The sequence below is a fragment of the Agelaius tricolor genome, unplaced genomic scaffold, assembly GCF_023055355.1.
Source record: "Agelaius tricolor isolate 1412-34295 unplaced genomic scaffold, bAgeTri1.0.p SCAF_4, whole genome shotgun sequence".
Lineage (NCBI taxonomy): Eukaryota > Metazoa > Chordata > Aves > Passeriformes > Icteridae > Agelaius > Agelaius tricolor.
The window spans coordinates 55923063-55935950 of record NW_027269264.1 but is presented as its reverse complement, the minus strand read 5'-3'; the positions used below and the strand labels follow the sequence as shown (position 1 = coordinate 55935950).

General features: G+C 40.5%; 1 protein-coding gene across 2 annotated transcripts in view; it reads left to right on the top strand.

Annotated features, from left to right (window-relative positions):
* The window catches only part of ST8SIA5 (ST8 alpha-N-acetyl-neuraminide alpha-2,8-sialyltransferase 5), a 48130-nt gene extending 35834 nt beyond the window's left edge, over positions 1–12296 (top strand). For both annotated transcript variants that reach the window (XM_071425816.1, XM_071425815.1), the window contains 3 exons: positions 309–421; positions 3827–3919; positions 5467–12296. In XM_071425816.1, the coding sequence (XP_071281917.1) occupies positions 309–421; positions 3827–3919; positions 5467–5929 (669 nt within the window). In that variant the 3' untranslated portion in view covers positions 5930–12296. The remainder of the gene's footprint in view (positions 1–308; positions 422–3826; positions 3920–5466) is intronic.
* The last annotated feature ends 592 nt before the right edge of the window (positions 12297–12888 follow it).

Below are 12888 nucleotides of genomic sequence, written 5' to 3'. Positions count from 1 at the left end.
TGGAAATCAAAGGGGAAAGCAAATGTCTAAAATTACTCCTTATGTTATTGAACCTGGGGAAAAAGAACAGGTTATTGGGGTTTTTTTATTACATTTGAGTTTGTTGCCTGTGCCATCTCTAATTGCACAGCGAAATATCCCATCACTTTGTGTAGAGGGAATATTGCACCCCAGAACCAGTGTCAACATCCTGTGGTTAATGCATCAAGGTGCAGCTGCAGGGGAAAAACAAGAGGAAGAAGTGAAAAGGGGGATTGTTGTGTCCATGCTTTGGGGCCTTTAACTGTTTCCTTGCCGTGCTGTTGCAGGACATGCCGTACCACCGCTCCCAGTTCAAGAGGTGCGCAGTGGTTGGGAATGGAGGAATTCTGAAGAACAGCAGATGTGGCCGGGAGATTGACAGTGCAGACTTCGTGTTTCGGTAACCACCACGGCTCCACTTTCCTATTTTTTTTGCCTTTTCCAATGACAAATGGAACATTGAGAAGCTATTCTGTCTCTCGTGGAAACATGACATTTGCTAAATTGGCTGTGTCAAGCCTGCTTCTTGCACAAAAACCTGTATTTCAAAAAATCAACCCCAAAACAATAATTAAAAAAAGCAAACAAAAAAAAAAACCCAAAACATCTTACTTTATAATATATTTTTTTAAATTAAGCTTTGAGGAATTATTTCTCCCAAACTCCATGGGGTTAATCTGACTTTCTGGCAAAGTCTGATGCTCTCTTTCAGGATATCCCCTGCTACTGAGGTTGTGGATTTATCCTTCTGTGGATATTACCCTATAAGTAGTGTCCTATGAGCTTGGGCATAATTTTCTAGGGCAGATCTGAGCCAGAGGTACAGCCTCTACTGAGTGACAAGCAGCTTGGTCAGATGTTAATAGCTCACAGCTGATGTGCCTCAGAGGTGTTTCTGGACTGGTGCAGAGCTCAGGTGCTCAATAACAGGATTTACTACAATCAATAATCAATCCAGGGCCTCCAGAGTCACCAGAATAACCTTAAAGGTTAAGTGTCTTCACTGCTCCTCACTATATGTAGAAGTACCCAGGTTTTGCATAAACTGGGATGTCCCACGATGAGTGTCCCTGGATAAGAGAGTCTAGCAGCAGTTTTATAATCCTTAATATATATGAGAAAGATTTTTTTTTGTTATTCATATGCATGACTAATCCCTCTCTAAATCCTGTTAAGCTCTTTGCCTGGGTCATGGCATATGACCGCTAGCTCAGAGATTCATGACTTGTTCTCTAGAAAAGAAAAATCTCTTTATTTCAGTTGGCCTATTTTCTGATCTTGGGTATGTTGTTGTCAGTTTAGAATAACCATATGTAAAACAATTAATTGCTCTGACTTCACACCAGCAAAAATTAGATCAGATTTTGGTTCAGTGCAGTCTTAATTTAATTTGACATCATATGAGAGAATTTTATGTTCAGGATTCATTATTTTCAGACCCCTGCATTTGCCTCCTATTCCAACTTTACAGAAAATTATTATCTTAGTTTTCAATGAAAAAAAAAGTCTGCGAGAAAGTCCAGGCTTCACATAACTTCTTTCTTAAAAGCCTAATATATTCCATATGCATTAAATAATTACTGTAGATTCTCTGCTGTTGTGTTGGATCACAACCATAAGTATGGATGAAAGGAGCAGCCCATGTGACACACAGAGATGGCAACCTTTTAAGAAGAAGTTGAAATATGTCTGGCAAATCTCATTTGTCTTTAAGGACTTTTAGTAGAGGTCCTGTTTTACCACTGCTACTCTTCCTTGGACAGTATCAAAACTGGCGAAAAAAAGAGGAGATCATTACAGAACTTAGAAACTGGGTTGTGTTTGGTAACTGTAACAACTAAACAGAGGTTTAGTCTATAGAACTGGAATATGAATAAATATATCCATGCCAAAGAAAACCCTGGTTCACCATCTCAAAAGTATGGATTATGCAAAAAGATGCACCAGTGTTTTAAAAGCCAAGGTCAGTTTTAAAGTAAAGCTTGTGTTCAAGGTCAGGTGTGAACACATCTGCTTTCCAGTCCACCAAAGTATCAGGAATCATCATCTTGGCCACCAGTGAAATTATATAAAACATTTCACAAGTGTTTATGGAGCCCTGATTACATTAAATGATACCTTCAGAACACTTAGGGAAATCTTTTCTTGTGGCCAGCAACATGCAGCCAGGATTGTTCTGTGAAGTAAATTCTGAAAGCAATCAGTTACAGTACAATAGAATATATAAAATACTCACCAGGATTGCATTTACCAGTAGTTATTGTCTGTCTCCATCTACTGGCCAGAGGGGACCTCTGTGAATTTAGAGATGGGACTGCTCTCTTGGTGAGGATGAATTTTTGGAGTCTTGTGACAAAAGTACAGCTTGTGCAGATGGGACCATTTTTATAAGGCATTTTCACCTTCAAAAAAATTCAGTCACTCTTAGTCCCGGTGTGAATTTCCTGTTCAGAAACATCGAAGCTGATTATCTGAAAACCCTTCTCAAATATCATCTAAGCACACTGCCCAGTGCTAAGTGATACTGGGGGTGCCAAAGGACTTGAGTGGCATGACCCAGCAGAAGAAAGTACTAGAAATGGCATTGTCTATTAAAAGGATAGCCAAAACCAATTCTCTGGCTAGATAAAAATGGACTATCTGTAAGGTGGATGTGAACCTTTTGCATGTTAAAAGGACTTTGGAGGAATTTTGTGCATTCTTCTGCTCCCCAAGCTGTCTTCTCTCTTTGACTGAGAAATTTTCCTGTCAGCTGAACTGTGGTATTGTGAAAACAGTAAGCATCTCTTACCCTAAATACCATCACAGTTTTTGCTCAGCCCTGTTCTTCAGAAATAAGGACAACTTTGAAAATTAGGAACAGCAGCATCTTTGAGATGTGGGGTGCCTTAACAGTGATGGTTTTAATTGAGGCTTGCAGGTCACTTCAAAAAGCTTTCAAAGTGTCACTCAGTGCCTAACTCAAGCTTAAATTGAGTGTAACACCAGTTACAAGGCCATACCTTTTATCCCTGAAAACACATGCTGAAGATTTTTTTCAGCTGGATTTCCTCTGGAAGGAAAGACAGCATGATAACTTGTGAGTGTGCATTTCAGTAACTTCAGGATCTCTTGAGAGCTGCTCTAAATTTTGTGAGATGATGTATCTAGGACAAGGCCAAGGTGAATGGAGGCTGGGTAAAGTCAAGGCTTGCAAATCTCACAAGTTTGCTTCCAAAAACTTTGATGTCCTGTGGTGAACTTGTAGAGTCAGAATTGCTGCTATTACACCATGTTGGGAGATGCTTATAAATGGAAAAGGAAGTGAAGCAGATAGTTTGGGATTAATTAGGTCTGGATTGATTTCTCTCTTGTGGAACATTTCCCCGAAATTCTCCTGGGTATAAACTGAAGCATCTTAAAGGCAGTGTTTTACATATAGTTTATTAATTATTGAATACATCTCAGCTACTGCTCAGCAAGCCTTTGATTTTATAGGCTGATTGGCCTTGGAGCTTCAATCCATTTTGCATCCTAAACTGCCAGAGTAAATAGGTAAATTGCTGTTAAGGAGGCAAAATGAGCCTTGGCTACACCTGCAAAGAGGGATAATCTCTTACAGGTGAGGGAATAAGAGAGGTCTTCACACAGCCCTCAAGAACTTGTTAGATTATTGCACAGTTTGGGAATCAACATGCTTTGATACAATTTTAAATTCTCACTCTGTTTCTAGATTTGTTGCTTGGCAGAAATGCTTAAATAAATTTTATTTACTAGTCCTGAAAATACATTTTTAAACTTTCTTACTAATTTCTCTTTTTTATAGATGCAATTTGCCTCCTATATCTGAGAAATACTTCATGGACGTTGGGGTGAAGACTGATGTCGTGACTGTCAATCCCAGTATAATCACTGAGAGGTCATTTCTGGTTTTTTTTTTGTATTTTCATTTCTCTTGATTTCCCAAATCTACCTTCAACTTAACTCTGTTACATAGAATTTCTTACCAAATCCTACTTTATACCATCACTATGAATCATACATTTCATTCTGACTTGAATAAGTAACAAGTTGTAGAAATGTGTTAAACACTTAAACCTGCACTTTGATGATAGAAAGTGGAAAGGCAATGAGCTAAAATCAAATTAAAACAACAGAGCCATCCTTCCCCTGCTCTGCTTGCAAGTCCCAATCAAACATCTTAGAAACATACAGGGTGAAAGAAACTGGATCCCACCTGAAATGCTGAAGTCATAGAATCAGAGTCATCAACTTTGGAAAAATAAGATCATCAAGTAAATAAAGTAACACACATTGTCACATATTTTAAAGAAATGTCAGTGAAACTTTACTGTAGGCAGGATTGACTAGGTGATTTTCTTTTTAAATTTGTTAATTTAATGCCCTAATGCTACCTTGTGACATTTTTGGGACCATAAGGCTCATTAATGCTTTCCTCTCTTGATGGGGGGAGGAATTCCTTTTCTCAAATAAGATAAATTAATTTGTTTGACTTTGGATTTATTTTAAAAAATGTTACAGTTAGACATTTTAAGCACTTGCTAGCTTTGGTGTTGGCCACTTTTTTATACAGCCCTGCACTGCATGGTGCACTGAAGAGGGTCCTCAATCAGAGAGTTGGCTGAGTAACAACAACCACACCAATGTGGCTACATGTTGTTCTCCTTTATTCAGCAACTTTGGCATATTTATTCCTCTCTATACATTGTCTCACACCACTAGTGATTCATGCTCATTGGTTAAGCAACTATAGTTACATACACATATTAATTACTGATTGGTTGTCACACTGTAAGCATCTTTAGCTAAGGTGTGCCAAATTAGCAGTTTCCCACAACGTGCTTGGCATCTAGTCACGTCTTGGCACAATGCTCGTTCTTCCTTGTTGGATCCATTTGAGGTCGGAACATGGTATGTCTTGTTACGAGGACAGTACATGGTCTATCTTGTCCTGAAGACAGCGCATGGTCTTCAAAGTAACTCTGTAATCTGCAGGCCAGGGTTGTCCAACTCATGTAGGAGCACAGCATGGCCTTGTTCTGCTAAAAATCCTTCTACAGTGCACCACGTAGCTTGGAAAAATTACTTACTTCTAATAATATCAAGAGAAGCGTGGTATTATTAGAATCAGAAATGGCCACAAAGTTATTATGAAGTTACTATGAATTTTTAAATTTTTTTAATTAAAAAAATTAAATATTTTTAATTTAAAAAAAAATTTTTAAAGTTATATTTTTAGTAGTTTTTTAGAGGTATATAATTTCTACCCCACTTTTCATGCTGATGCTGTAGCTACGAATCCAAGTACATTCCCGTTGATAACAGGAAGCCATCAACGGGAAGAATCATCTCAATTATCCCTGTGTCGGAAATATTTCAGAAAAGCCCATTGGGTGTCTCTTGCTGGGAATGGACTGACCACCACTCACACCCTCTCCCCTCCAGATTCCACAAGCTGGAGAAGTGGAGGAAGCCCTTCTACGACGTGCTCCAGGTGTACGAGAACGCCTCCGTGCTGCTGCCGGCCTTCTACAACACGCGCAACACGGACGTGTCCATCCGCGTCAAGTACGTGCTGGACGACTTCGAGTCCCAGCAGGCAGTCTATTACTTCCACCCCCAGTATCTCATCAACGTCTCGCGCTACTGGCTCGGCCAGGGCGTGCGGGCCAAGCGGGTCAGCACCGGGCTGATCCTGGTGACTGCGGCCCTGGAGCTCTGCGAGGAGGTGCACCTCTTCGGCTTCTGGGCCTTCCCCATGAACCCCTCAGGGATTTTTATAACTCACCACTACTACGACAACGTGAAGCCTCGCCCCGGCTTCCACGCGATGCCCTCGGAGATATTCAACTTCCTCCACATGCACAGCAAGGGGATCCTGCGGGTTCACACGGGGACCTGCAGCTGACAGGGACACTGCCAGAGTGTGGCGGGAGCTCGATGGCCTGTGTATGGTGTAGGAGGTTTTGTTACACCCCGAGATTATGCAATAATTGTTTGATATAAATTTCCTCAAGGCATTGCATCCCATAAGATCTAGGACACCAGCATCTTTCCTGCTAGCAGAGTTGGGTCCATAACAGTGTAGGAGAAGCAAAACTCCTGTGCCCCAGGGTACACGCTGTCCTGGAAAGCAAGTCAGATAAGAAGCACATTTACAATACATTTAGGGATAAATAGAGCACATTAATATAGTTATCATTTCACTATGGAGAAAAGCACCAAACTTTTGAGGAAAAACAGAGGTGGAGAATTTTAGCATAGATTATCAGACTTTACATAGGTTTCTGAATCGAGTACCTTGGGGTATTGCCAGATGTTATTGAACACTGTTCTCTGGCCTTTAGATTTCTGAAAATACTCTTTAGCATTATAGCTTAATGGGGATATATAACTTAAAATCTTTGTTCTGTAATGTCACAAAGTGTTGATCAAAAATAGCAGATAGATGTGTTAGGAATAAACAAAATCACTTTATGAATTTTTTCAACCAGGATAGAACAGAATGTTGAACTCCCATTCACAGCAACAGGTAATCTGTTGAAACTGTGTGAATCATGTTGTGATACTGTTTTAGAAATAGTTTCTTCTTCCTTCTTGCGCCTTGCATTTCTGTTCTCCTCTGCTGATTGTGCTTCCTTTCTCCTTGTCTGTGATGCTTTCCTTCTGGCTAACACATGGCAATGTGCGCACTTCCTCCCACAGCCACCGTCTCAGCATCACACTGGAGTCCTTGCTGAAGAAACAAGTTCCTTCACAAGGTTTTCTTGAGATGAAGAGCAAGGGGATTACGTAGTTATATTTTACAAGTTGATTTTTTGGTTCAGCATAAGATAGAAAAAAAATAATTTCCTCGTTGATTTTTATTAAAGACTTTGTAAAAGTATCTGAATGTTGATTCACTGTTGTACAGATTGAGTTAACACTTTCAGGTATCTGTAATATGTTAATGTCAGGAAATGAAGTTAAAATTCAGAGAAGTTATTTTGTGGCTTAGATTATGATGCTTATTTTAAAATTATGCATCTTGAAATGTCAAATGTCTTAATGTGGCGTTTTTGTATATTGAGAATGTTATTAGGATAGTAAAAGGGCTGGTGGTGTATTCTTTAAATGTCATCAGTGTAGCTCTGTCAGGTATGCCTAGCCTAATTTTTCACCTGCTACAGTTGACAAAATCCTGGAGCAGAAAAGATGCCAGAAGTTGCTGGAGTTTATTTTGTTGTAGTAGGCTGCTGGTAGTTGCCCTTTCATACTGGTATGACTGCATACACAGGAGGTGAGGTTTGCTATTCCAGCTGTGCTGGCATAGTTAAATGAACAGAGATTCCCTGTCTAGGTTCTTAGTCTGAAGCACTAGGGCTGTTGCCTTGTCTTGTCTTATGTAGATTACAAGATCTTTGATCAAGGATTTGAAATTTATAGTTCTGTATAAGGGAATTTTTTTTTTTTTGCGGGAGGCCGGTGGGGAGAGGGTTTAAATCCAAATATGGACTTGGATTTTGACTTTGTAATGCATGAATGCACAAAGCTTCTTTTAAAAGCCTCTGTGCTATGCTGAGAGCTGTGCAAGTTGCTCACAGTACAGATAAAATGATCACAAAAAAAGTGAAAGCACATTGGTCACCACTCCAAAAGTCCCTGCTGCCCAGCAGTGACCTGGGTGGTATGTGAGAGTGCATTTTATTTACACTACACTCTTGAGGTTTGATTGCCTTAGAAGCAGCCCATATCCTTGGTGAAGGTGTCAGAACTCACCTGGGAAGCACCAGCCAGGGGCAGGTGAAGGACCAGTGCTTAAGCTTAATATATTATTTGTGGTGATGTGTTTTAGGTCTTAGAGTTACACTGTGTGTTATTGAGCACCCCCTCGTATCGTCTACCTGTGAAATAGGCAGCATCCCCATCAACCCGCAGGTGAAATGGTTTCCTTGACTCAATATGCAAAAGAGATCTTTGTCTTTGCTGTGTTCTGTAAATTTGTGTGCAAAGGGCTTTGACAATGAAGTGCTGTGATGAAAGTGCTATTTAGAGAGCAATGTGACACTGCAGGTTGGCCGTCTCGCTGTGCATTAAGTTTTATGATAACAGTAATGACTCTGAAGCTGGTACTTAGAGCCCTTACTCCTTATTCTGCCTGAGTTTGGGACTAGTAGTAGCTCCAGGTTTGCTTTGCTGCTGCTGCTCTGCTAAGGTTACCTTCTTTAGTAAGAGATTTTTCTTTACTGTGGTGATGGAAGTGAACAAAATCAACTGAAAGGAATCTGATACATTGCAAAAGGCACTTCAAAAAAGATGGGAAAGCACTTGAGAAGCATCCATATGTTGATAGAAATAGTGCAAATCCCTCTTTTTAGTTGCAAGAAATCCTTTTGGACAGACAAAAGGATAAGCAAAACTGCATTTACAGTTAATCTGTAAATACAGGGTCACAGACATCTCCTTTCCATTGTTTGCTTCATATAAATGAGCAATGTAAATTCACTGTAATAAGTGCAGTGTTACTGTGTCTAGATTTTGATTGCTTATAAATCTATAGCTACTATATTTTTTTAATGATTTTAAGAAGTGTGTGCAGGTTACTTGCACATATGCACCAAAGGCTTAATCTTGCCACATTTATCTGAAAAGAGCCCCCATTCAGGTGGGTGGGTATTTTATTTGTGTAGGGACTGCAGAAACAGGCCCAGATATTTCTCTGAAGGTGTACATAGCTGTACAGTTAAGGAGTGATTTGCAAGCCAGAAAGATAATTATTGAAATATATATAAAATAGTCCTTGAGATGAAATACATGTTGCAACATGTTCACTTTCTGATTCATTTTTCAGGTGTTGCTCAAAAAGTGATTGCAAAACTATGGCATTTGTCAGAAATGCCATATGTAGAAGGGCTTTTGCAGAAAGAAGGACGCTCCTTGGTTTCTGCCATCATTCTTTTGTGTGCTGAGCATAAGAAAATATTCTTTTGACATCATTCATTTGTCTGAATTTGGGGCTGGTTTTGTTTTCCCTTCTCCCATGAGGTCTAAGCTCCAAATGTCCAATCTTAACCTCTGAACAACGGGATATATGAGTGATAAGAAGTGACTGTCAGGTGTGTTTGCTGCAACTAAAGGATGTGTGTAGCACATTATGCTTTCCCAGAAAAATCCCCCCCACCAATAATTCTGATCTGTTCATGAAGGAAGGCTGTCAGCTGTCTGGCACCACATCCTGAGTTTGAGCTGTAATCTAAGCTCTGCTGCTGAGGATATGAAGCCTGAGACAGGCAGAGAGAAAATGTTATGGTTTAATCCCCAATCCCTCACATTATTTAGGAGAATCCCTGAATCCCTTAAGAAGTTCCTGATACTGCATACACTGGCAATGCAAGTTGAGTTGGAAATGATAACTAGGACTGCTTTGACTTTATTGTCGGGTCAACAGAAGAGGCTTATGAATCTGCCAGTGCTGTCATCAAAGGGAAGGAAGTATTTAGCTGGAATAGTTTAGCTGATTGCTTTTGATTCATGAAATCCAACTTTGCTGTTGGACAGAATGGCTTCAATGGCGATAGGGCCATTATAATATTTTAGCATATTTCCTGTGATTGCAGCAGAGTTGTCAAAGCCAGCTCATGAATTGCAAAAGGGAGAACCATGCCATGACAGCAGCAGCTCCTGCTGCTGTCTCAAGGAGGAGAGGCACCGTGCTGAGCAGGTCTGTGGTCTCCTTGAGAAACAATGTGAAGGGAATACAGGAGGCTGCAAGCACAACTCTGCTCCAGAGCCTTTAGGGCCCTGGAATAACACAGCAGAGACAAGAGGTGAAGTTTCACAGCTCGCAGCAATCAGGGGTGGCTCCTCCAGCCCTTGAAAAATCCGCCCTCTTGCAGGCTCGGCTGACAATGAATTAAAGGTGACTCGGGGTGGCCAGATGTAGTGGATGGAAGGAAATCAGCTCCAAGAATAGTCCCCTCTGTGGGTGTTTGGTGAATCAGTGGAAGGGCTGCTCCTGCTTGGAGGCAGGAGCGCTGGTGGTGACGCAGCTGCGTGGGTGCTCAGCCCTCCCTGGCAGTGAGGAGCAATCTCTGCTGTGTCTGGGGGGAAATTGAGGTGGGGAGGCAGGGAGTCTGTCCTTTCTGATCTTCTGAGGCCAGGGGGCTTGCCCACTAGTCTGCTTGGGTAGTGAATGTGACATGCTCTGGAATGGGCCTTTTTCCCCACCTCACTCTCATTTGAGTGTGAAGAGAGGCTTGGAGCTTTTTACAAGTATAGGAAAAAGGAAACAGAAAAATTTGGCAATCCCTAAAGGGCCAAGCTACCTGGGAAATTCTGGAGTGAGCTGAGGTTCCAGGAATAAAGTCAGTATTTATGCTTAGGGCCTTTACAAAACCCAGTGAAGCGTGTGGAAATTTTGTGTGCTCCAGAAATGGGCCTTGATCATGAGTAAGATGAGCAGCCTCTTTTTCCCCCCTCACTTGATTTCATATACTTTTTAATATGCTTTAGATACAGTGCAGCAGCAATACCATGTTTTTAATGGTGTGAGTAAAGAACAAGCTTCTCTGGAAGCAGAAGTGTTGTGACTGTCACTCTCCCTTCCAGATTTCATCAATTCATCTTTTCAAACTCATCTATGCAAAGCATTTCATCGTGGTGGTGTAAATCATACATGAGCCCCCTGTACCTGGCAGTATGTATGTGAACCACAGGCCTCAGGAAAAGGGTTTTTTCTGCTTGCTTTAAAATACCAGTGTGGAATTTGTCAGTGATATGAATGTGTTGAAGGCAGGATGCAGCCCACTACCTTTAAAGCCACCACAACATTTACATTTGGGTTCAGCAGAAAGAGAATTCAGGCCTTACATCAGTGCTTGTAAGCCAAGCCAATAACCTGCATCTCCCAAAAAACCCACCCAGATTATTATCATTTTGTGTCTTGTTATCATCCTGTCTAATGTGGGTGAGCGTGCTTGGCATCCTTTGTTGTCTGCATGGTATTAAAAATTAAAAAAAAAAAAACAAAAAACAAACAAACAAACAAAAAACCAACAAAAAAAAACAAAAACAAAAAAAAAACCAAACCAAAACTGATTCTATTCAAAATTGAAATTGTACTTAAGTGCTTTTAAAAATAAACTTAAGGGAAATCCAAATGAACGAGAGGCATTGGGTTGAGGGAGCCTGGGTCCCAGTCTGTCAGCACCTCCAGTGCTCCCCAAACCCTGAGCATCCAAGAAACATCAGAAATGAGGGACTGGGCCACAGTGGGAAGCTTGAAGTAAGACAAATCTGCCTCAGTGCTTCAAGGATTGAAAGATGTAAATATGTTACCAATGTGTCTGACTTTCTATTTAGAAGCCATAGATGTTCTCAGTGTTTGATCTTCGGGTAAGCTGATGTACATTTTTGACTGTACTAATCACTGTAAAATGTGTTAGCATGTAAAACAGTGACAAATTAAGCCAGAAAAATCAGATACTGCATTGGCTGGTTCTTGAGATGTTTGTTGTACTTGAAACTGTCTGATGGACCAAGACACTGAAGTATCTCCAGTGCTCCCTACAGCTTGTGAAGACTCTGGTTATTGCCTTCTTATCAGTGTGGAACAGGCAGAATTAATCCCTATTTGTTGGCATTGTGTTGGCCAAGTGACACACACATAGGTGTGCATTCAAGCCTGTCCCCTTAGAGATGAGGGGAGGGAGAAAAATCCCTTCTCTGTCTGGGACAGGACAAAAATCTGGAGACTTTTCTCCATTTCTGGGCCCTCCTTGCTGTGAACTTTGAGTTTCCTGATCAGACCTCTGCATTGAGCCCATGTAAATTGTACTGAGCAACTGCTGCCTGTTGAGTATATCCCTGGTTTTCACCTGGTGGGAAACAAATGCTTATTTTGGGAATACTGGAGTAAAACTTTGTGTCTTCATTGTAGGGGAGCTTGGGCTATGACAAAAATAAAGCTGTTTGTTGTTTCTGTAAGGCCGTGGCAGTGAGGGTGGAGAAATCCATGCAGGGACATGTTGGTTTTATGATGATGTTAATCTCTTGTGTCCTTTGGCTGACCTTTATTTTGTCGACCTTACACCTTGTAATTTTGGCTTATTATTGTTTCTGTAGCTGTACTATGGTTGTGATAGAAAGCCTATCAATTGCTGTAAGCCATAACTAGAACAGTAATCAGGGGTTTTTGGGTTTGTTTTCTTTTGGTTTTTTTTGGTCTGTGTCACTGTGTTTGGAAGATGATTTAATTCTATTGAATAAACAAATCACTTCAACAGTTTTCTGGGAAAGGCAATCTTTGGGCCACTTATTGTGCTTTCACACTGATTTTGTATTTTCTGCTGTTCTGTGTCCCTGAACAGGGGGAGTTGGAAGCTCAGCTGGTAGAAATTGGTTCACAAAACTAGAGAATGTCACTGTGGAATTATATGATGATAGAGCATCATTTATAGAGATATATAAAAGTATATTTAGAGTTATGCAACCATACAAACTGAGAATTTGGTATTTTGATCACTGAATATTCAGTATATGTTCTGGACTGTTGTCTACAAAATATCTAGACACAGTAAGGTAATTTATTACTGCAAGTAGCAAACTGTGAACAGACAGCCTTTGAAAAGCTTCTGCAATCCCTGGGATTTGCCTACTTACACCTTCCTGACAGCTCTGTCCTTTACTGTCTTCATCCTTTGTACAAAATCATCTTCTCTGGATCTGGTCTGTCTTATTCAGCCTCAGTCTTTCAAGCTTACACTTCCATCAATATTCTCAGAGAATTAAAATATAGATGTAAAAATATTTGTGGTAATGCATGATAGCAGATGAAACAACCATCTATTTTTTGAAAGTGGGTATTTTCCCAATTGCCATTCTATTGTT